The sequence below is a fragment of the Dreissena polymorpha genome, chromosome 2 (assembly GCF_020536995.1).
Source record: "Dreissena polymorpha isolate Duluth1 chromosome 2, UMN_Dpol_1.0, whole genome shotgun sequence".
NCBI classification, from domain to species: Eukaryota; Metazoa; Mollusca; class Bivalvia; order Myida; family Dreissenidae; genus Dreissena; species Dreissena polymorpha.
This window is the reverse complement of record NC_068356.1, coordinates 103,559,918-103,584,945: the sequence shown is the minus strand read 5'-3', so window position 1 is coordinate 103,584,945 and position 25,028 is coordinate 103,559,918. Positions and strand designations below refer to the sequence as shown.

At 34.5% G+C, this 25,028-nt stretch overlaps 2 protein-coding genes across 3 annotated transcripts in view; one reads left to right on the top strand and one right to left on the bottom strand.

Annotated features, from left to right (window-relative positions):
• Positions 1–2,108: 2,108 nt before the first annotated feature.
• Positions 2,109–10,191, bottom strand: LOC127869958 (alpha-2A adrenergic receptor-like). The gene is made up of 3 exons (XM_052412615.1): positions 9,862–10,191; positions 9,449–9,622; positions 2,109–2,132 (listed from the first exon to the last, which is right to left on the bottom strand). The coding sequence occupies exons 1-3, from the start codon at positions 10,189–10,191 to the stop codon at positions 2,109–2,111; spliced, it is 528 nt and encodes a 175-aa protein (XP_052268575.1).
• Positions 10,192–12,377: 2,186 nt separating this feature from the next.
• The window catches only part of LOC127868328 (uncharacterized), a 47,200-nt gene continuing 34,549 nt past the window's right edge, over positions 12,378–25,028 (top strand). Inside the window, exons 1-9 of one of the 2 annotated variants that reach the window (XM_052409980.1) lie at positions 12,378–12,659; positions 20,013–20,191; positions 21,186–21,336; positions 21,590–21,655; positions 22,089–22,163; positions 22,912–22,974; positions 23,147–23,224; positions 23,671–23,739; positions 24,128–24,199. In XM_052409980.1, the coding sequence (XP_052265940.1) occupies positions 20,068–20,191; positions 21,186–21,336; positions 21,590–21,655; positions 22,089–22,163; positions 22,912–22,974; positions 23,147–23,224; positions 23,671–23,739; positions 24,128–24,199 (698 nt within the window). In that variant the 5' untranslated portion in view covers positions 12,378–12,659; positions 20,013–20,067. Of the gene's footprint in view, positions 12,660–12,716; positions 12,882–20,012; positions 20,192–21,185; positions 21,337–21,589; positions 21,656–22,088; positions 22,164–22,911; positions 22,975–23,146; positions 23,225–23,670; positions 23,740–24,127; positions 24,200–25,028 lie in introns of those variants that run through there. The other variant, XM_052409981.1, reaches the window with a different exon arrangement.

Genomic DNA, 25,028 nt, shown 5'->3' with positions numbered 1-25,028 from the left:
CTCGCAAAATAAACTTTGCTTTATTCGGCACCGACCTAGTATTCTCTATTTCCGCCTTAACTGGATAATCGTGTAAAAGAGACTTCCTTTCACGAAAATTTCCATAAAAGCGGAAAGAGTCGTCCCTGAGTAGCCTGTGCGGACTGCACAGGCTTATCTGGGACGACACTTTACGCACATATATTATGTTCAGTTTTCTCAGAAGACTCATGGTAATAGCAGTAGTGAAGATTATTTTGTTTTGGTTGTTTAGATGATAATCTGAATGAAGAATATAAGAGTACTGATTCATACGTGCATATCGGTTTGCGACCATTTAAGTATCAGCAAATATAGCCATTGTGTTATTAATGGCCGTGCAATAGCATCATGTAAAAATGAAACCAAGTTGTTTATAAAGTTTTAACATTATAATAGCATGTTTAATTTCCCCCTAATGTTTTTAAACGCCGGGAATGTGTCTTCAATATCGGTCGAATCGAAACAAATGCAGTCTTGTTGGTGTCGAGAGTTGATTTCTCTTGCATAACAACCGTTTGAATATGTAATGGGTGCCGTTAATCTCAGTCTGGTGAAAAGGTATCTCGAACTTCTTGGCAGAATGTACGAGCGCATATTCAAATTTGATTCAAAACTTCGATAAACATCTAACTTTGAATGTTATTTAACGTAATATACCAGTCTGTGTAAAGTGATCAGATATTATGCGTCTAATTCAACTTAAAATGTGCTAGGGTTATTATTAATTTGAATTATAAAATCAAATGCATAACTGAAGCCATTGTCATCAAGCAGTTTTGAACATTAAATATCCAAATTTGACTTTCATCAGGATATTTACTTACACTATCTTTATCATCAGAAATTAACAGTAAAATCAAGTCAATGTCGTCAATCATTAAGACACCTATGGAGGAGTATTTTACTTTTCCTCTTATTCAAAAGTCAAATACTCCCCCATAAGTGTCGTAATGATTACTATAGATTTAATTTCTTCAAACAAATATACATATTGCTTTTTCAACTATTTATATCACAAGGAGGTGCAGGCTATTCTTCATAACAGTTGGGTAATTTCATATCCTATTGTGAACAACACTGGTCATGAATATTGTTTTCTGTAATTATAATATTTGTGTATATCAGCCACTTCTGTTTATCGTAAACTATTTCAAGAATAATGTAATCCACGTTTTTAAACTCTGACTTTGTACAATAATGTACTAGGCTGTTTTTGTTAACTTTTTGTTATTGTTATTGGTCGTGTTAATTAAGATATGGAAATTGTATAAGTGTGTGTGTGTGTGTGTGTGTGTGTGGTGTGTGTGTGTGTGTGTGTGTGTGTGTGTGTGTGTGGTGTGTGTGTGTGTGTGTGTGTGTGGTGTGTGTGTGTGTGTGTGTGTGTGTGTGTGTGTGTGTGTGTGGTGTGTGTGTGTGTGTGTGTGTGTGTGTGTGTGTGTGTGTGTGTGTGTGTGTGTGTGTGTGTGTGTGTGTGTGTGTGTGTGTGTGTGTGTGTGTGTGTGTGTGTGTGTGTGTGTGTGTGTGTGTGTGTGTGTGTGTGTGTGTGTGTGTGTGTGTGTGTGTGTGTGTGTGTGTGTGTGTGTGTGTGTGTGGTGTGTGGTGTGGTGTGTGTGTGTGGTGTGTGTGCGTGCGTGCGTGAGTTAGAGTGTGTGCATATGGGAAAATGTAATCAACAATACATTTATATTCTTAAATACCGGTACTTTCTGTTAATAAATATTTGTTCCTTGAGACCATTTCAATATTGGAAGAGAAATAAATAATATAAGAGAAGTCATACAATATACTTGCTTTTTATGACACTTCTATTACACTGTTACAGTACTCTTATGTCCGTCAAAGTCTACATGCTTGCATTATAATGTAGAAATGCATTATACATACCATAGTTGTTTGAAGGCCTCATTGAAAATAAGATTGCCATTGTTAAACTGTTTGCATGACTTTGTATCAATGCGTTTGTCTTTATGAGTTACCTTCGGAAAAAAAGAGATTATTATTATTATTGATATGCAAACCGGATTGTAAACGATTTTGTAAAAACTGCTCGAGATTTTCTACAAATAAACAAAATGATAAGGGAGACATTAACTCCCCATGCCGGAGTCCCACTGCAAATGAAAAATAGTAAGAATAGTAAGACAATTACTTCATACAATATTTAAACTTTTTTACATCTTCCGCTCTCTTATGTTTGAGCGTATCTATTTAAATAAGCATATTTTATTAAAATCGTCACTAATTAAAGCATGACTTTCTAATTATTTCTTTTTTGCGAACAAAAATATTGCGCTCGATAAAGATATTTAATACTTCTGCTAAATCCTGGTAACTTCAAACATAAAATCCCATTTATGTACAGCATATACGGTAAATGTTATTTGCGAATAGCAAATATTTCGAACAATGATTGTAAGTTACAGCAATAAAAAATTATGTGTCGAGATAATCTGCGTAGCGTTATCCAAAGAGGATAACTCCAAAACTATAAACGGTTTACTGACATAAAACCTCAAGATATGGATATTGGATCCCAATCCCACATTTCATATCCATTCCTCCCCTCGTGGGATTCGACAGTTTTAACGACGAGTTATTGTTCACAAGCGGCGCGGATTAGAATACCGGTAAAAGAAACAATTAAATTTGCTCTAATGTTTTACGCTATAATTATTGCTTTTATTGTTTCAATTAAGGTTCTTCTGTTATTACATACTTTAAGTATGAACAAATGTGAACAAGCCCCGTCAAAAGACAATGCTATTCATATTCGTGCCCGGTTTGGTTTAAATTAGAAAATCACATCGTGTTTAGATAAGATTTTTAGAAAGAATTTAAAAAATAGCAGTAAACACGAGTAGTTTGAAGTTACACTTTTAAAGACGGGCAGCATGTTTGAAAGATAGATTACATATAATAATAGATTTACAATGCAAAACGTAAACATGCTACGTTAAACTGCTTTTTCAAGTAAGATTAGATTACAGAGCATCAAATGTTGTTTCCTAAATTAATCTTGTTCACATATTTTATACAGCTTTCTCACATTTGTTAAATTTAATTTCAACCATTAGAATGGTTTGTTTTTACTTTATTATAACCGTAACCTTTAAGATATCAAGGAATTTCCGTAAGAAATATTCTAAATATAGAAATAAATATACTAGACATCCCTAATTTTGGAAAATAATTTATCAAATTTAGAAGGATGGGGGAGTCCACTAGGCATAAATGGGTTAACTTGTTGTGTTTGCGGAATAAATAAATACGATAAATATATCGATCATGCAACATTCTCTTGATATCGATCTACATAAAATTCTAAGAAGATACACGCTGCGTTTCATAAATATAAAAAACACACAGAATTATCAACATTTAACGCGTAAAGGGAGATCTCAAGTCGGATCACAGCGCAATAATCTGTTTTTGAATACGTAATGTTTGTCGTATACGATATGCAAAATCAGGATACATAAAAATAATATTTACTTAAACTTATGGTTAATAAACAAAACAATCTGAAGCGTTCGGAACTCGGTTTTAACGCATTCTTTGTTGAATTTCAATTCACCAGGACTCAAAATATTTATTGATTGATTAACAGCGATACATGGAAAATGAACACGGTTTTTCTTTCTTCGTCGATTAAATTATTAATTACAGCCAAAAAAGGAGATAATAAACTGTGTATGATATATTATATATATATATTTTTGTGTTTAAAGTGTATTTGTCACTTAAGTTGTTACTTTATGAGGCGTCATCTGATGTTTCTGTAGGAAATGCGCCTTTAGTGGGTTTTTTTACTTTTTTTTAAGGGAGGAAACTGTTGTTCAATACAAATGAGGTATTCACGAGTTGTCTCTAAGCGTTCCTTTGCTCAGAAATGTTGTTATAAACAAGCAATTTTATGGGATTATTGACATATATTAGTTGTTATTTATTTTGTTACTCATCATTATTATACCACCGGTATGTATTTCTACGATCAATTTATAATTAAAACTATTTTTATTACAACGCACATATAGATCTACCTGCTAGTACGAACAGCTTGTCAGTGTTCGTAAAGTAAAAAGGAAGTACGAAGCAATTCATAAAAACCATTGGCTTCGTCAAGGCAATACAGATTAACAGCATAGCAATCATTTCAAAGTGTGATGGTGAAATAGACGCGTATATCAAACGTCACGGGTAAAAGTTCCACCATTTCACTCAGTTTTTGTTTTGTTTGACTATGGATTAGGTAAGAACCTCTAAGTTACTTAGCGCTATTAAGGTCGAATATAGGCTTTTATATACGTTAATGAATACAGATGGCTTCAATTATCCGTATCAATAGTAATGAAATAGAAAACTACACTGCGAGCCATATATACAAATAGTCAACACAGCTAGGCATTCCAAGCATGTATATTACCGACTCCTATTTCCAGTCTTTAGTTATGTAACATCCACTCAGTTATTTTGCTGTAACGATCGAATTGAGGATTTTTTATGCTTTAATGCGCACAGTTGACTTCAAATATCCCTGTAAATAATAAGGAAGTAGAAAGCATATTTAGGACCCCTTTGCAAATAGTGAACAGAAAGGCAGCCACCAATTGTTAACGAACGGAAGTTTAAGGCCGCATGGCTTGCCAATAGTTCACCAATAGGCGCGAGGTGGGGTTTCCAAATATTCCATTTATGATATTTTACACATTTTCACCTTGTGTATAAAACTGTGTATACACAGTGATGTTAACAACACATATTCACATTCAGACACATTTAGATATATGTTTCATGTAATATGCGAGATCCGCACTGTCGCAAAGTGCCATTTTGCTGTGTTACTCGAGGCTGGTCTTTCAGAAATCAATCTATCTTGCAGACGAGTCTGGAGATATTCTATGTATTACGATTGACGCCATAATTATGTTAATATTTTGCATGCGTAGTTCATCTTTAGCCCACGTGGTCCATACTATTATAGTAGTGACGCTCGATTGGTCATTGTCGGCTCGAGTACTTTAAGTACCCCGGGTACGGAAAATATACTAACACGTATCCGGCCATTTTAGACTGTAACCGAGTTTTATTCTCGCCCCACAATCTGATGTCGTAAAACGCGCTTCGGAATACGAAACAAATTCTCTTTGAACAAAACGTGCCTCGACAGGTTTGATTTGAGTAAGATTTTCGATAATATAGTGGCCATTTTTCAGAATATTGACACAAATATGAACATAATTAACTTGACAAAAGCCGACAAGTGTTAGAATTCCCAGGTACGTTGCAGTATATTTTACGTACCCGAGGTACATTTAAGTAAACTAAAGAGTACCCGGTGTACATTTCAGTAGTATCCGAGTGACAATGACCAATCGAGCAGTAGTGACAGATCCATGTATAAAAGATCTATCAATAAACAGTTTAATCGATAGAACTTTGCATATACTCCAGGCCCGTACCCAGGCACTGGGCCCAGGGGCCCGGGCCCCCAGCTGGCTGTCGAGTAATGATTTTTTAATAACGGGCCTACTGCAAATTTTCTCACATGAAAGGGCCCACAATACACTTCCCTGCAATACAAATGCGCCCTGATACACAATGGGATTAGCGCTAATTTACTCGCCAGTGGAGATAAGCCCCTAGGCTATGTTTTCTTATCACCTTGTACACACATCCCCGATCTGTCAATTGCCCATTGTGCTCAATGCTTCATCTATTGATGGTGGGTGTAACACGTCTTTTGATTGGACAAGGAAAGAGAAACAGCGAATGGATGGAACTGATACAGAAGGTCGTAGGTCTGAGCGATGATAGTGTTTTCTCTTTTAAATTCAAACCTCCTCTAGAGTCATAGCTTATTAAACATTTCTGTGAAAACTGTGTGTAGATGATAAACATTTTATAATGAATTTACTTTGAAACTTTATCTAGAAGAGGTTTGATTTCAAAGAGAAAATACTAGTAGGTTATATGTCAGTTACTGACATATAACCAAAATAGTATTTTGTCTTTGAAATCAAACCTCCTACACAGTCACAATTTATGTTACATTTCATAATAAAGGTTTTTTAGTTTCAAACGTTGCTGTTACTTCTTCATAAAGTGTTATACATTTCTGAAATCTAAAGCTTAAAATATGTGTGTGAATTTCACACCAAGGGGCCGTCGATAAAGCATGTCACGACTTTTTTTGACCATTTTTACCCCCCCCCCCCCTCCGCATGTCACAATCTGTTATAAAATTTTGGACCCCCCACCCCTAAAGTACGTCACAAACTCACACTTTCGAACATTTTTTTAAAATTAATACTTTATTCAAATTTAATCTAAAACACAATTCACTTTTAAACCGTATTAAAATGTCACTTACCGGTAAAAGAACTTTCTAATTACAGGCTTTTATAACTGTAGGATTGTTACGATGGGCAGTATTAATATTTATCCACATGTTAACCTCTGATAAAAACGAAATTATAATTTGGATTTTCTTTTAAACCATTACTAACTAAAAATGGAACAGTCCAATAAATTATTTCGTCATTGAAATATGTGTGGAGGTTGTGCCTATAAACTTGAAACTTGCTAATTTGATGAAACGCCTATTTATATAATTATATTCAATGGCTTTGTACAAAACATATATATGTACATAAAATTGATAAAAGATATTGATATTGATAATATTATGCAGCATTAGTTAAAGGATTAATGATCTTAAAATGTGTGATATAAATAAGAATGCTATAAGGAACTTAAGCAATAAAACAATACCGGCTACACTATTAAAACACATTAAAAGTAAAATATTATGTAATAAATTGATATAACTAGAGTTAAGACAATAATTATAATGATAATATGAGCAAATATTTGGCAACATAAAGACACTGTTTTTCATTAACTAAAAGGATACTTAAAAGGATAGTTCTGCTCTCTGGCTGTCGGATCCCACAGCTACCGGTCACCTGTCATACTTAAGGACACTTCTTTTGGGTTTTAACCTTATTTGAACTATCGTGACTACAAGTCACAAATAGACTGACCAAGTGTGACTACAAGACACAACTTGAAGGTTAAAATTACAGTGTGACTATAAGACACAACTAGAAGGCCTAAGCATGACTAAAAGGCAGCTGGTTTATGTAATTCAATCATTGAGCAAAGAAGCCCTAATGATTCTTGGTTACCAGTCACTTGTACAATAAATATCCTTTTCGAGCAAAGAAGCCCGCACAATTCTTGTATTGCTTGGTCCTATGAGTCCTAGTGCGCGCTTAGTGACAAATAAGCCCGTACAACTGAGTCTCGATTATTTTTTTAAATCACAGGTATTCCAATTAAAATAGGTTGTAAAAGTTTCTAAAGAGAAATGTTTTCAAATTCCTTTTGAAAATGTTTATTGATGCGGAAGTCCGGATGCTTGATGGAAGGTCATTCCACAGTTTCGGACCAACAACTCCGAAACTCCTGTCCATGAAAGTTTTTCTCTTTGTGCGTTTCACATCATAACATCCGTCATACATCCTATTGAATAAGCCCAGGGCCCTCAATCTATCAAATCTGCCGCCGAATTTCGGCAGTCCCCCACCTGAAAAGTATACTTTTTTCCCCTTTTGGGGGGAAAAATTCCCCCTAAAAAAAATGTGTCTCATGATTATTATATCTCAATTCTATTTCAATTTAATCTTTTCAAACATACTCAATCATGAAAAATGCAATGAATATAGTGCAAACATGTACAAATGTAATAATGAGAGAGAAAGTAAATAAAATCCCCCAATAAGGGAAACGCCGCGAAAATTCCCCCTCCTAAGGGCTGCGGACCCCTTCTCCCAAAGTAGTGTGAGGGCCCTGAAGCCGGCCCAGCCAAGTTGCCTATTAAACATTCGAACAACAGAATCAGGAGATACGCAATTCGTCTTATTTTGTACATAAAACTAATTCAAATGTTTCACAAAGTTTTGAAAATTATTTTTAAATTCTACTTAAGAAATAATAAATAAATTAGACATTTTTTTTAAATAAATGTGTGACATCACACATGGCCTGACCCCCCTCCCTCATGTTACAAACTGTCACACTTTCTTACCCAACCTCCCCCCACCTGGAGCGTGACATACTTTATGGACGGCCCGTAATGGTTAAAGCTTTAGACTTCAGAAAGATGCTGGTTTACTTGTTATATATCCATAAATTTATAAAACAACACAATGTTTCTATATGCACAAAAATTACCTTGAACAATGCCTAATTAAAAAATCTATTCGGGAGGGTCAGCCCCTCCCGCACCCTTCCCGTTTGGCCCCCCCCCCCCCCAGTCAAAATTTCCTGGGTACGGCCCTGTACTCTTGTTTGCTTATATCGTATTTTATGATCCAAATGGGACAAATATAACATATATAAAAATAGGGAAGGATTAATTGTGCAAGATTCTTATCATTTAAATATATAATCGGAAAACAGACTGTAGTCCCGGGGTTTCAACGCAATACTAAATTATACGCGTGACTTGTTTTCATTCATACTCGGTTTAATTTCATAAATTACAACAAAGCCAGTGTGATATTCCTGTAGCATTGAGCACGATTCATGTCGGAGAGCTCATACATTCGTCATAACGTTACGATGTATTTAATGATTCATAAAGGTCAATGTAAGGTTAATGTTGGCGCGATGCAGGATCTTACGAAGTGTTCATGTATAGTAAATACCGACTATAGAAATTGCTTACACTGATAAGTTTTAGTTTAAACCTTTTTATTTAAGCTCGATTGCATCTGAAGCCTAAGGCTTATATAAACGCTCTCGAGTCCGTTTCGTGGGCCTAGAACCAGAACTTGGTGTTTTTGAGGATGAAAAGAACGCTCCTACGGTGGGAATCGAACCCGTGACCTCCCGGTCGCTTGGCGGACACCATAGCCATTACACCACGGCGACCTGTCAAAAGTTTTGATTAGTTTTGACGTAAGGAAGAATGTAGACTAAGATTCATTATTTTAATTAAGAGAATGGTTTTTTAGTAAATAAAAATGGATGCAAATCTTCTTCGTTTGATGTTTTAGAAACAGTTTTTTTTGTTTTGCTTATATGTATATACCAATACAAAGCACGAGGTGTTTAGTAGGATTTCAACATACTAAAATATATGCTGTTTTTATATATAAGTGCGATTAAATAAAAACAAAATACTACTTCAAATACACATTATTAATGTTTTTGCAACAAAACAACACACGCTAGGACAAGATGTCTATTAATGCGACATTTCAATTGAGCTTCGTGCCCGCAGATCGTTCTCCAAAACGTGTCGTCTGCCGCAGAGAATTAATTTAAAGGCTTTTCGGAACCTTCGGATTTTCATTCCATAAATCAACCAATTCAACGCGCAGTTCAGATATCCCAACAAAAGAGCGAGACTTTGCCATACCTTCAAATCTTCTGCCACAAATATTAACTGGTACAAGGACATGACACAGAAAGGCCCCCAGCAAATGAGAAATGCTGCAGACATAGCCATGAGGAGGTACATCTTTACCATGTGCTTGCGCACGTTCTTCCGATCAAGGTCATCACAACAGTTCGGAAGACGGCTTCGCGCCACCTTTATGATCAATGCGAACAGTATAACCTTGATAATAATGATCGTCACGACCAGGCTGGTAAATAGCATCTTCAACGGCAGCGGCCAAACGCCTTCGATATTGCATGTGTTGTCGCTCGACGTGAAGCTATTCCACCCGAATACCGGCACAATACTAAGGAGATGATCCACGAAATGGGGATGAAAAGCTTAACAAATGTGTGACGTTTTGACGCCCTGTGTTTCCAGGGAAACCTTACGGAATAATAGCGTTCCATTGATATAGCCAGCATCGTGAGCAGGGAGACGAGCAAGAAAGCCGCATTGGACGACAGGTAAAACAGGCAAAACGCCCTCACTCGGTTCAGCTCAAGGAATGCGCCGACGATGTGCCCGGGGGTGAGGATCAATACGGTAACTAGGTCACTGACAGCAAGGTTGCCAACGAGGCCGTTGAGCGGCGTCTGGAGCCGACGAAAGCGGCCAATACTGATCAGAATGAGTACGTTTCCGAACACAGTTGGCACAAACAGCACAGCCTCCAGGCATATGACGGCGATTTCAAATCGGTCAATTTCGTCCACCTTCATCGTCGAAAAGACCACTTTGTAAATATGTTACAGCATGCGATATCGGAGTCGCATTTGCTAGTTCTGTATTTTAAAAGGGTTATCTATATCCTGATATAAAATAAATAAGTAGTGCTGGTTGATGTTTATATTTCACTATATTCCATCACGTATCTTGGACAGATGATATTTCGCGGCAAATTATTTTTTGTTTAATTTAAGATTACTTCATCGCCGTCGCCTGTATACAATATCAATAGCATGCACTATTATCAGAACAGAACAGGACAGAACAAAATATTTTATCCGATGAATAAATCAAACAGCTTTCTTGTTTAAGTACAAATACACCATCAAACCATAATAAAATGATCTCCTATGAATGATCAACTGATTATTTTGCTTACATGATCTCTTTATTAAATGATGAACATAACAAATAACAAACGCCGACAGTGACAGGTCATACTCATTTTGTGGTCATTACATGGCGCATGGTAATGTCCGTAGCATTTTAGCGTACATTTCCTAAATCTTTGAAAATTTAGACTTCTTTTTTTTTACTTTTCGTTTGCACTTGTTTGCAAGTAAAGAATTTATAATAGCTTAAAGAATTAATATGTCAACGTTAAGCCATAACTACACTGACTTCATAATTAACAGATGCTATGCGGCCATGGGTCTTCTGTCATATACTGTAAGCGTAGCTCCAGGCCAGCATGTGAATCTAAATAGAAAACTGTTGCGTTTTTTGTTTTTGCATGTGTGCTTCAATCTAGTTTTAGACAAACATAAGAAATTATTTCCCTCCAAACACATTTGTACAGTTTGCAATTCTAATTTCATATACATTTCATAACACGAATGGCTGTATACATTATTTACGTTATTTTAACCGCGGCATTCGAAAATGGGTCGTTTACCAGCATTGTCCCAGACCAATCTCTGTGTTCGCGCAGTCTGATCAGGAATTAAACCTGTCCGCTATAAAGGTTTCGTGATCTCATGATCGGACCGGGTATTTCCCGACCAGACTGGCCCCACCATGAATAGGTGTGAGGGGGGGGGGGGGGGTCCGGAAGCATGTTGCCCCTAAATTTATAGTTTGAAATAAAGGTATAAAGGAAAATGCTCTTCCCAAATCAGTAAAAAAGTACTTAACAAAACACGCGAACAACTCAATTGATAAGTTACTATAGGTAAAATCATATCGATGCAAAAAGAAACACATTGAGATATCTTTTTGACATTTCAAACGGCATAATGCTATAAATACATGTTTATAAAATGTTTATAAATGTTTGGATATTTCTAATTGTCAAATAAGAATGGCAACATTTATATATGCTATGCAACTTTGATTGTTAGATTTGTTTTGATGAACTTTGGAAGAGACCTAAATAAACTAATAAACTAAACAACGTAACCTGCTTTTGTGTATTGCCCAATTCATATTCAAGGGAGAAAACTAGCATTTAAAGCTTATTGTGTCAGGGCGAGTTAAAGCTGTTTACAATATGTAACAATTTAAGGGTACGTTTTACGAGCTTAAACATCGTTTCCCAATTATTATTTTTATAATCCTTGAGAAAAAATGATGGTTTAAATGAAACCATCATGGATAGGATCTATACTCGATCTGGTATTTTATTTTTTGGTGAACATGTTTTGACGGGTAACAAAGTAACAGGTAATACTGGTACATATTTTCTTTGAATTTATACTAGTGATAATACTGAAATTTAACTACATGTATTTATATTGTAATATTCAAACGTCATTCTAAATCAAGTCTTACGTGAACTAATTTTGCTGCAAATATAATTTGTAAAATTATTCTACCCGCAAAAAAGGTAAAATAAAGTAGAAGTTTTGTGTCTGACTTGACACAAAATATTGATTTACCAAACATATAAATTGTGGTATGGGCTCCTTCTTTGATCATTTATATCCGGTAAATCAAATGCTTCGAGCTATTTGTATCTATTCATTTATCCGAGTTTTGCTCTTCCTAATTAAAACGCCAAGGACGGGTCAATGTTAAATGACGGGTGAAGTTTTATCATTTGTTCGGCGTAAATATAAGGCTTGAAGGTCGTAAAGGAAATCCCTACTGTGAAATTTCTTTTCACCAGATAGAAATGGATTTTTTAATGCTATGCCAATCGACCATCAATCTCATTTAATTTTAAATTCAAACCTGGCACATTATTTGCGTATAATTTATAACCACTTCTTGTGTGAAAGCAAACAAAGCGATAAAATCGACGATTTAACAACCTAAACGCTAGAAGCGTGTTTGGACTTTAAATGTTAACATAAAAGCGACTGCCTATAATTACATTTAATACGTTTAATCCGAAATTTGACAAACAGTTAAGTATTATAAGGCTATGTAGTATACTATTATTTCCATTTACAGTTGGATTAAGCGTACTGTGACAGCGAGCGACGTGTGTGGTTTTTATCGATCTAAATTTGTTCTTAAGGTAATTTATTTGTTCTTTTAATGTGAATTTAATGACATTGTGACCATGAATTGAAACTTACATCCCCATTAAATGTTTATAGGTTGGGATATAAAGGCACGCTTATAAATATTGTTTTTCTGCCACGCCAATTTTATTGGAACAAGAATATAATGCATAGTTTGAGCCATGAAATTATTGGAAATTAAAAACGTACTTTGAATGGAATAACAACTTAATACAGTAAGAACACTCACAAAAGCTTCTTTGTTCATATTGTTCACGCAATTGCTACAAACTACTATTACTTCTAATTCTACTGCTACAACTACAACAACAAAAACAACTACTACTACTTCTACTACTTCTACTACTTCTTCTTCTACTGCTGCTACTTCTATTGTTACCACAACAAATAGTAAACTGTATAATAATTTATAATACTAATAATAACAATATTTATAACGATGATGATGGTTATGATAATGAGGATATGGAAGAAAATGATTATGATGATGATAACCGGTCGCTTATTGTTGCTCACTGTTTAAGTCTTACTTAAGCTGTTAAATATAATTTAATTTAGTGGACAGCGATCGTTTAAGATACATGTCTCAATAGTCTCAATAATGAGACAATTAGCAATCATGAAAAAAATATTTTGGGGAAGTTAGGCATACGCTTGTTTCATTTACTGTTAACCCTAAAAGCGCTGGAGCTGAATTTTAAAGGCCTTTGCAAACAGTTTGGATCCAGATGAGACGCCACAGAACGTGGCGTCTCATCAGGATCCAAACTGTTTGCTATTCTGATAGTATTCTTTGAAAAAAATCGAAGAAAATGCTAATTTTAGAAATTCTGCAGACGACATTTTAGCAGACGACAAATTTCCCAGCATGCAAAGGGTTAAGAATAAAAATGCACGTCTCTATACTACCACCAATTAGTTTTTCTACAAGAGGAATGTCAATCACGGCTTTGTGCAAACTAATAAGTCGGCCATATCGTTGACGTCATTTGTTTGTTACACTTTTATTTTGTACGGAGTGAGCGTGATTAACATGGCATGTATGTGATTTTTGACTGTAGGGGAAAAAACTATAAAAGTTTCAGCTGCCAGTAGTGTTTTAATTACGTTGAAATGAACTTAAAACGTTTTCATGCACAAATTTCCAAATTTATAAAAAGATCAATGCGCATATTAGTTCCACCCTTTAACCCATTTATGCCTAGTGGACTCTCCCATCCTTCAATATTGGATCAATTTATTTCCAAAATTAGGGATGTCTAATATATTTATGTCTATATTTAGAATATTTCTCAGAGAAATTCCTTTAAGCAAAGGTTTTTGCCAAGGCCCTTTTTCTAGACGCTAGGCATAAATGGGTTAAAGTCAATACGGACATGCCTCGATTTGTGACACTAAACAAGCAATAAAACAATTCCCGTGGAACTAATACCCAGGCTTTTCAGTAGTGTGAACGTAGACCGGAAACTGCGCGACATGAACAACAAACGCCATATGTAAGGCTTTTTTAAATTCCAATGTGTTCATGGATGAAACGCTTTATGAAATATTCAAGTTATTTGATTATTTTCGACAAAGCATGTGCTAAAAGAAAGAAACAACAATTTCAAAAAATTCAACCATTTATTAATAACATAAACGAAGCATGAAGAATACGAATACTTCTATATATTATTATACCGGATTTATATAGCGCCCTTTTCATGCAAGAGTGCACATTCAAAGGCGCTTAACATAAGAACATTTTACGTATCGCAGAAACGAATACATTTTGCAACACTTTTTAAAAGAAATCGATCAAAACTACTCAATTACCGGTATACTGTAAAACTACTCTATTATACTATAAGTACTACGTCAAAACATGCATAGTAACACTAGATTAGAAAGATCAACAAGACACTATAAAACTACCCTATGTGTATAGCTATAAGACAATTAATGAAACAATAAAATCTAAACTTTAAACAAAAAGTACTACGTTAACAACAAAAAACATGCACAGTAACCATAGATTTGAAAGATCGGCAAGACAAAAAAGAGACAAAACAGAGACAGAGACAAGGGTAACGTCAGGATACCATTACCACGAGTCCACAAACCCCTAAAGGAATAATTATACTTCCTTTAAAAGGGTTAATTCAAGTTCATGCTGATTGAGACAAGGGTAACGTCAGGATACCATTACCACGAGTCAACAAACCCTCAAAGGAATAATTATGCTTCAATGGTGTACTTCTGTGGTATTTAACGGTAACATCAGATCAAAAATGTTCCAAAAGAAGTCAGAAGCTTAAGAGGTTAAAAGCCTAACCAAGTTTTTCTATTTTTTACAGATTTTATTCGAACTTTTAACAACTTCAATATTGTTTTTTTATTATTATAAAAACACAACTCATCAGATTCAATTACTTCATTCATACGTCTTTGCATCGTTAGAAGATATCGTACACATTTAATATTACATTGTCACAACAGTTTATGCACCAATTAAGCGTTTTTTTGTGTGCTTGTTTGGCTGATGACTATTCATAGCATATTGTCTTTGATTTTAATGCGATACTCAAACAATTTTACCAGAAATAAGTTATTTATTTTCGGATAAATATTAAACACACATATGTGTTACTTAATTAGTATATATATATATATATATATATATATATATATATATATATATATATATATATATATATATATATATATATATATATATATATATATATATATATATATAAGTATGCCAGGAAAAAAGAAGTGTACTGAATGCATCCTCGTTTTTAAAACACTGTGCGGAATGTCTAATCTGCTGTTGCTGCTGCTACTGCTACTGCTACTCTACTGCTACTGCTACTGCTACTGCTACTGCTACTGCTACTGATACTGATACTGCTACTGCTCCTACTACTACTACTACTACTTCTCATTTTCATTATTATTACCTACAGCTAAGCGATCAGGAAAAAATATTCTCTTTAGCTGAATTGATGTTTTTATTAAGCATTCAAATACATTGAATACCTTATCATAATATTAGAACTTTTAAAACCGCCATTAAATTGTACAAAAGCGGGGAGCTATTATGCCGACGTATTTGAAGAATACAAACAGGTGTTTAATACCGTTTGATAACACTGTTTTCAAAACTTAGATCCCCGCAATAGTTTTATAACACAAGACAAATGTCAGATCTAATTGTATTTAAACGCCAGGCAACGGTGGACAATGTCAAATATTGACATACCATGTTTATAGGTGGTAGTGGTTTAAATTGCCTTTAAAATGAAATAATAGCAGAGACGTTTAAATAAAGAAATAATGACTTTTACAAACATTACATCCATATTTGGCACAACACCGTCGCTTTATTAGCGTTTTTTAGTTCGGTATTGATCATTGTTGCTCTTTGATCTTTATTCTATTTTACAAAATTGACGTATTGAACAATCTCACAAGTATAAAACGCATATTTGCAAAGTTTACTCATGTTTATAACAATATACGTTTATTTACGTTTTGGAATCAAAATAACACAATTTCACTGTAAACCTCACAGATATTCAATCTACCGTAAGTCATTATTTATGACATTGCAGTCTTGATTGAGTGTTTAAGCACTACTTACCGAGTCTAACTTTATTTATATTATAAAATATAAGAGCAAGATCACGACCTTTAGATTTGGGTCCCTTAAAATTGGAATACATCTATTTTATCGAGTATAATCAGAGAGCATTTAAAAAAAGATTCATAATGCAAATATGTCAAATGGACAATGTTTTTCATTCAGTGTATCCAAATAAAAAATTACACACATAAACACCAATCTGTCAATCGTAAGTACTATGTCACATGGCTAATACACATATGGGAACAAGATAAAACCTATGTAGATGCATATGAGAGTGGTGAAATTGCAAGTTTAATTGTCATGAGGAACCTTACAAACCAATCGACAAAATAATTATTGAAACCAAACCAATCGACAACATAATTATTGAATACTCCTTTATATAAATATAAATGTTTTTTAGTAAACGTTATTGTCTTTCCATTGTTGTGCAGGAGGTTATTATATAAACATATAAAAAGACAGAAATAAATACTTTATCATTATAACTATCAAGAATAATTTAAAAAATGACATGAAAATGTCTCAACATAAGAATCGCGTTTTTTTCAAATCTTGGCTGCATTCTTGTCCTAATGCTAATTTTAGAAACTCAGCAGACGACATTTTAGCAGATGACAAATTTCCCAGCATGCAAAGGGTTAAGCCGTTTTCCCATACCGCGACTCATATCCAAATCTCTTTAGAAAAGATATATTCTCATTTTTAAACGCGTTTTGTAAAAATGGGAATGGTTCAATACGTATGCATGCTAACTAGAATTGAAATATAAGACACTTGACAAAATTTCCCCATGCTTTGTATTCACAAGGTTGAAATTGAATTGAAATATGATATGCTGTAATACATTCGATTAAGCGCACGTTTGTGTTATACGTTCTGATTGGAAATAAGAAATAATGCTCCCAATTAAGGTGCCAGATATGTTATCAAAGATTTCATTTAATTTTACGATTGTATAATTACAATGTTTGATTAAGTGGATTTAGACTTCAATTTTTTACAAATGTACGTTGTAAAACCAACAATAACAAAAACACAAAAAACACCAACTACACTAACAGCATATACATGTCTTCTCATCGCTAGCACAGTTCTAACATTATCGTCGCTATTATTTAAAACTATTCTCTTTATACCTATAGCTTTGAGAGATGAAACTAGGTGTACCAGTTTAAGAAATTGTAAGCATTATTACACATGTATTTTAATAAACAAATGTTAGCATAAATTTGATCCCGATTTATAGCTGTATTTATAAACATGAAATTTGTATTTAAATACTGTTTACTATTTTACAGATTTAAAAAAAATGAATCATCAAAGGGTAAACAATAAACACTGAATTACAAAATCTAGGCATTAAATTATTAATAGCGGTAAAACAAAATAGTTTACAATACGTGCATTGGATATCAATAATAGACTGTCGACGACTATACGCATTGCATTTATTTCAGGAAGAATGTCGGATACAATAGCCAAATACAGGAACTTCTGTCACCATAACGTATTCATTTACACGATCAATTACTTTGCACAATATATTTTCATAATAAAATATAAAATGCTATTTCATGTTTGTTTCAATTGAAGATGATCTTTGAAAATCGATTCTGTAAATATTAAACGCCTGATTGTTTTAAAGTTGATTGATAAATAGCAGTAATGCGAACATTAATTCAGTTTGAACTTGATCTGAACAAATTGTGCTTTTTGTTTTAGACTAATATTTTACTCTAACATTTTACTATGGTGCTCTCAACAACGGTATTTATTGTGTTTTTTTGTGTTCAAATATCAACGATTATAACCAAACTATACGATTGCCAAAGAAGGAATTTAAAATGGACCTACATATCTGCTATGATTCTTTTTAACAACTCAGTTAAGCGTAGTCCTTATTGGCTGATCGTCGCTCAAATTTTCATAATAATATTTTATGTAAATATGCGAACTGTAAAACCAAATAACCGGTCGCTTTTTATATTAGTTCGCAATAAGCGGACACCCGGTTGCTAATAAAGGGTGGTCACGGATTGTTAATACGTGCTAAAAAAATAAATAGATTAACATTATAATTAAAAAAAAATCAGTTAAAAATGAAATCCCAAGACATTAAAATAACTTTCTAAGGAGGATGGCGATAAGGGAGATATTTTGTCAAGCTTCTTAACGTGAGCTTTTGCCTTTAATTGTGTGAGAAGTTTCTAAATTTATACATATTGTAGCCCGTTTTTTCGCGGAAAAGCTCGGTCTTTAATATCCATCCGTTCGTTTGAATAGAGTCGGCATAACGCTCTGGTTATTTTGTTTGCGAGCAACCGGTACATATCTCAGTAACATTTTTGAAATTTTGTTTTATGAAAACAAGAAACGTTTATTAATTCATGGGATCATCTTGCTCTATAACTGACCATATCTCTTAGACATAACCCTTGGATAGTACCCTCTGTTGTTAATCCTTGGATAGAATCCTCTGTTGTACTTTTAACAGTTTCCTTTTATTATTATCAAGCAGCTACACTCCTCTGTCAAATATACCAATATGGACTAGCATTTCACATTCGCCTCATAAATAATCATATATTTGGTCACTAACGATAGGTCATTATAGTGAAAAACTTGCATAAATAGTCAAGACTCTTCAAGACTCTCATTCGCTTTTGTTACGATATCAAAGCTATGCATGCGTAGTATTTTAAATAATTCAACTTTTACAGTGAATTCGGTTGATTAAATTTCTGCTATAAACCACGGCACGAAATGACGTCGTTTTTTCGACAAAATGACGTCATAAATCCAGAGAAATTATCAAGTTAAACTAATTTTGTTTAAATCAAAAAGTTTACTGAATAAAAAGTGGGATAAATAGAATAATAGATGAAGGTTAATTATAGATCAGGTTTATCATTCTCGGCACGAAAACGAAAAAGCACTCGTCAAGGCTCGTGATTTTTGTTTTCTAAGCCTCGCATGATAAACCTGATCTATAATCAAAACTTACCTATTATTCTCTATCTAATGTTTCCCATTATTATAGTTTGAACGTTATCTGCTGAATGATATTTGCTGCAATGTAGATAGCACGCGCTTTTGTAATATAATTCTGGAGAGTAATTTTAATATTTATTCTGTGTCGAATACAGGACCATTTAAAAAGACTATCTTTTGGTATCGCAAACGAGCAACAGGAAGCCGGTCGTTCGCTGAGAACGTCTCTTTAAGTTACACTTCGCGCTACATTGAATTATATGTCAATATATTCAACGAATAGGTTGTCTAAATATGTCGAATTCAAAGGATTATGGAATTATATCTTAAAAGTTCACACACAGAATAAGTGTATGCCTAAAGGTGTTAAAAATAAAATAGTTTATTCAGCTTGTTATAAATACTTACTGAAAAAGACACTATACAGAATTATTAATAACAAATCTAAAACAATATTTATAACCTATCCAAACAATCGGAAACGCAAAGTAATTAGAGCTAAAATTATCTGATTATGTTGGTTTTGAATATTATAAATTGATGTCCCAGTCAAACAAAAACCACACAATAAAAGCAGAAAAAAACAGACAAACACAAAAACCGTAACATTTCATGATATTAAAACAGTCAACGCATCATAAACGAGCAATACAATCATTCAGTTTGCACCTTTAAAACACAGCGTTGTTTCTATATACACGTTTGACAAATATCATTTCAGGATAAAACGGATCCTGACAAATAGTCCTATCGATAATCGTTATCCTGGTAACAGGATGAAGCTTGAACTTGTATCTCTGTGCCTCCTGCTGGCATCCTTCCGACCCACGGAGCAGACGTTCTTTGGAGAAACTTACTACAACGACCGCTACGGCGCACAGGGAATTTCCTACGATGCAGGTGAAACAAATAGAACATTGTTTCTGAAATAGAGCCTAAATTTCCGTTCAACCCATTTATGCCTAGTGGGCTCTCACATCCTTCTAAATTGGATCAATTTATATCCAAAACTAGGGATGTCTAGTATATGTATTTCTATATTTAGATAAATTCTTACAGAAATTCCTTTAAGCAAACAGCGCAGACCAAGATGAGACGCCGCATGCGGCGTCTCATCTGGGTCTACGCTGTTTTCCAAGGCCTTTTTTTATAGACGCTAGGCATAAATGGATTACAGCTTTTATAAAATAATCCACGAGATTGAGTTTAAGATACAGGTTCATTATACGATTTGATAGGACAATACTTACTCATATATTTAGGAATACAATCATAAGTACGTAACTGGAGGCTTTACCACAGGCACTCGGCATAAGTTGCTACCCCCAGCTGCTATCCCCTCCAAAGCCCTATGGCTGTGTCCTTTTGCTATACATAATATAAAAAAAATCAACTAACTTTTGCTTTTGTTGTTTTGATATTTTATATATTGTATATCAAATGGAGGATTGTGAGGGTTTTTTTCGGGGGTGGGGGGGTTGCAGCTGGGGAGGGGGGGGGGGGGGGGGGGGGTAGCAGCTAGGGGGGAGGGGGGTGTAGCAACTAATGCCGAGTGTCTCTGGGCTTAACGTAATCAGTCCGAGTTTGATTAGTTTGTAGAAATTGATGAATACATTAAATAACGTGAAACACACTTAAGCTTACGATAACACGTACTCATTTTAATGAGTACCTCTATGTATTCATTTGTTAGTTCATACTTATGCTTCATGTGCTTATCGAATTTGCAACCTCATTCCAGAATTTAATATTGAAATTAAGAGACAGAAGAATTTAAATAAATAAACTAACTTGCGGTGTAAAATGAAAGTGTATGCAAGAAAAATGTACCCTACACAAACGCAAACCGATGATTTTAGAGAAATGTATCGTTATATTGTCATGTTTCTCTCAGATGATCGGACGTCTGGACTGTGGTCGGACGAAGGCTCACTCCGTAGCAACTACCTAATGCTCGACTCGTTCTTTGATGGAGATGCAGTTTGCTCGGGTTGCACGTGTGATGATGCTAACAACAACATCACGGAATGCACGGGGAATACGGTGTATGTATCCATGTTTAAGGTTTAGTACTTTTGCATAACTGAATTGTATTTACCTTTATCAACAAAGCCACATCGATACGGCTGTTAATATTTGTGCTAAACGGGTTGAAATGCTCACTTGCATAGATTTCCTTGTATAAAATTAAGTAAAAGATATCCACAAGATTAACTTTAATTGAACGTAACACTGTTACGTGTATGGTTATATTTTGTCTGATGTCAGGTTACATACTACAGACCCTTCATATTTCAGAGTGCTAAAAGGGAAGACGTTCTATAACATCACAGCAGGCGTGTTCTCCGAAACAACGACGAGCATGTACGTATCTCAAGCAACACAGTCCAATCAAGTTTTGACCATTTTATAAATAACATCGATTAGCTTTGTGTCATTGAATCGATGCATTTTCAAAATGATAAGTGAGTTGGTTATGTATCATACATAAATATATACCTTACATTGTGTTGTTGATTTATGACGTAATATAATACCCAAATATGCTTATGAAGGCGCCGTGGCGTAGTGGATAAGGTGTCCGCCTAGCGACCGGGAGGTCACGAGTTTGATCCCTAGAGACGCTAATTACTGTGTTTAGTCCCAGGAAACGGAATTGAGAGCGTTTAAAAACAGCCTTATGCGTTCTATGCAATCGAGCTAAAATAAATAGGTTGAAACTAAACATGACAATTTAATTATCTTGGGAACAATAGGTGTGCTTTTGATGACAATTCGTGTGCTTTTGTTATTTCAGACGGATATTTAACTGTCCTAATTTCGAGTTATTCGAAGAACGGACCTTTGAGAATCTAACGAATTTGGTCGAATTGTAAGTAATTGTTTTAATTATATATGCATGGCAAATGTTCTCGCTATCTTATCCTTAATATGTTCGTTAGTTGCATTAAGACTAAAAAAAAATAATGATATCATGAACCATCACTGAATGGTTGACATTGTATTGACTGCTAGTGTGTGGAAAGACCATTGTTGTGCGACAAGCGAAGACAATTATTCGTTAGTTTAAGAATATCATCTACAATCTTTGATGTGGCCATAATTGTGTGGATTTTCGCAGTAACGCGTGTTGTATATACACACAATAGGCATAGTAAATCAAACACATAGTTACAGTTTTAGGATAAAAGAAAACTGATATCGGACTAAGTACTATGATTATCGGCTGGACAGCCTCTGAAAGAATCAGCTTCCATATGCCGATATCACCCTTGTGCGATATCACTCTGCTGTCATTAGAAAGAAATCATGCATTTTCTGTAGCCTTGACAACTTGACAAGTATCTTTTCACTTTTCGCAGGATTAACCCATTTTGTGCCTATCGTCTAGAAAAAAGACCTTGGAAAACAGCAAAGAACCAGATGAGACGCCGCATGATGCGGCGTCTCATCTGGGTCTACGCTGTTTGCTTGAAGGAATTTCTGTCAGAAATATTTTAAATATAGAAATAAATATACTAGTCATCCCATATTTTGGAAATAAATTGATCCAGTTCAGAAGGATGGGAGAGTCCACTAGGCATAAATGGGTTAAACAGATTGTTATAAACATGTTTCAGGATAGTCCAAGCAACAGCCTTAAACCACGTGCCCGACCTTTCAGCGACTAAGGTCACAAAAGTGTAAGTAGAAAAAGGTTACAAATAATGAAGCCGATGATAAAATAAGATATATTAACATGCGGTTAATTACTTCAATACATATGTTGTTTTGTCGGTTAAGACGTGGTCTTTGGACATAGTAAAATAATCTTGATTGTTTACCAATTTGTGGCGAATGTGTTTCCTCTTCCAGGAATTTAGCAGGGAATAAAATCAAGATAGACACTGAGAATCATAGAGGCTGGAAATGGCCGTCTACAATTAAGTATCTGTAAGTATCTAGCAAAAAATACGATAAAATACTACTTGTACATCTTGGCTCAACAAGACTCTCCTGCAAGTATCATGATTCCGATTTTTCCTTATACCAGTATGTACAAGTGTATCATTAATATCAGGCAGCGTTTAACGTTCATATTTAATTTTAGTCGTTTTCTGAGAAAACTTGGCATAAGGCATGTGCGTAAAGTGTCGTCCAATATTAGCCTGTGCAGTCCGCACAGGCTAATCAGGGGCGACACTTAACGTCTTAACTGGATTTATGCAAAGAAGAGACTTTCTGTAAACGAAAAATATCTTACAATCGGAAAGTGTCGTCCATGATTAGCCTGTGCGGACTGCACAGGCTAATCTTGAACGACACTTTACGCACATGCATTAAGCCTAGTTTTGTTAGAACGCGTCTCTATTTATCACACGTGTTTTGTTCCACTTTAGGGCATTAATGGACAACAAAATGCATTGGATCCCACCGAAGTTTGTAGACGGACCAAATCTGCGGATTGCGTAAGTCGCATCGTAATTTACATTATTCTATGTTTAACTTTTGTACCCCGTTAAACCCATTTATGCCTAGTGGACTTTCCCATCCTTCTTAATTAGATGAATTTATTTCCAAAATTAGGGATGTCTAGTATATTAATTTCTATATTTAAAATATTTCTTACATACATTACTTTAAGCAAACAGCGCAGACCCTGATGAGACGCCCCATCATGCGGCGTCTCATCTGGGTCTACTCTGTTTGCCAAGGCTTTTTTCCTAGACGCAATGCATAAATGGTTTAATATGAAAATGAATATCGTGTTCAAGTATGTAGAATAACAAATACAAGAGTATGCTACCAGTTTTGGTCATCGTTGAACAAAATTGATACGAAAATTTTACTTTTCAGGAGTTTCGCCAATAACGAACTACTTCAAATTCACCCGAACATTTTCGGCGACACTTCCGCCTTGGTATACTTGTAAGTATGAACGACCACTTACAAAACACAAGTGATAAAACCCTAATACCGCCAGTGCAAAGTCCTGCTGGTATGAAGGGAAATCAATACAAATTAAGCTATAAATATTCTTTGTATTTAAAATGATTAAATAGACGCGTTGATCCGCATTCCTTGGTTGTCTATTCCCTCAAGGTTGACCCAATATCAACGATTTCTGTGTTACAATAAATTACCCAAATTGCAAATAATGTATTGAATCTAATACTTGTGCGGATTATAACGTGATCGAATTTATTTAACATGTCGAGTTTGATGAGACGTGTTATCATGTTGTAAGATATTCAATCTCTAAGCTTAAACTTATCGCAAGCCGTATATAACCTTTTAAAAATTATCAAACATTTAATATATGGTATTGGTTGATAAGACAATGTGAACAATAATAACATCAAAGCATAGATAGACTTGTTCAAAGAACAACCCTTTTATATCCCTGCCAAAATACACAACACGTTATATTGGTGGATACATGTTTAATTATTGCATATTATTTAAAGTATTTAGTTTTGTTACCTAATTTTACATTTTAACAGTTGTCCATAAAATTAACAATTAATTATTTACTCTGATTTCTCAGATTTGCATAAAAAGTATTCAAAAGTAACAACCAAGACATTAGTGCAAGTCGTAAATGATTAAACTTGTGAATTCAGTAGATAATACTACATGTATTTGTTTTGGCTGTTGCAGTAATTGTCATGATTATTGTTGTGGCAGTAGTAAGTATGCTTGTGCCACATGAAATTTATTAATCGACAGTATTTTCTTGACCGAAATGAAGCCACAT

What these genes read in the sequence shown, in the direction of transcription:
- LOC127869958 (XM_052412615.1), bottom strand. Translation starts at nt 10,191, where the DNA reads ATGAAGGTGGACGAAATTGACCGATTTGAAATCGCCGTCATATGCCTG. An exon ending in CAATGGAACGCTATTATTCC is followed by an intron (nt 9,623 to 9,861) that starts GTAAGGTTTCCC and finishes TTGATCATAAAG; the next exon opens with GTGGCGCGAAGCCGTCTTCC. An exon ending in TTGTGGCAGAAGATTTGAAG is followed by an intron (nt 2,133 to 9,448) that starts GTATGGCAAAGT and finishes TTTCATTTGCAG; the next exon opens with TGGGACTCCGGCATGGGGAG.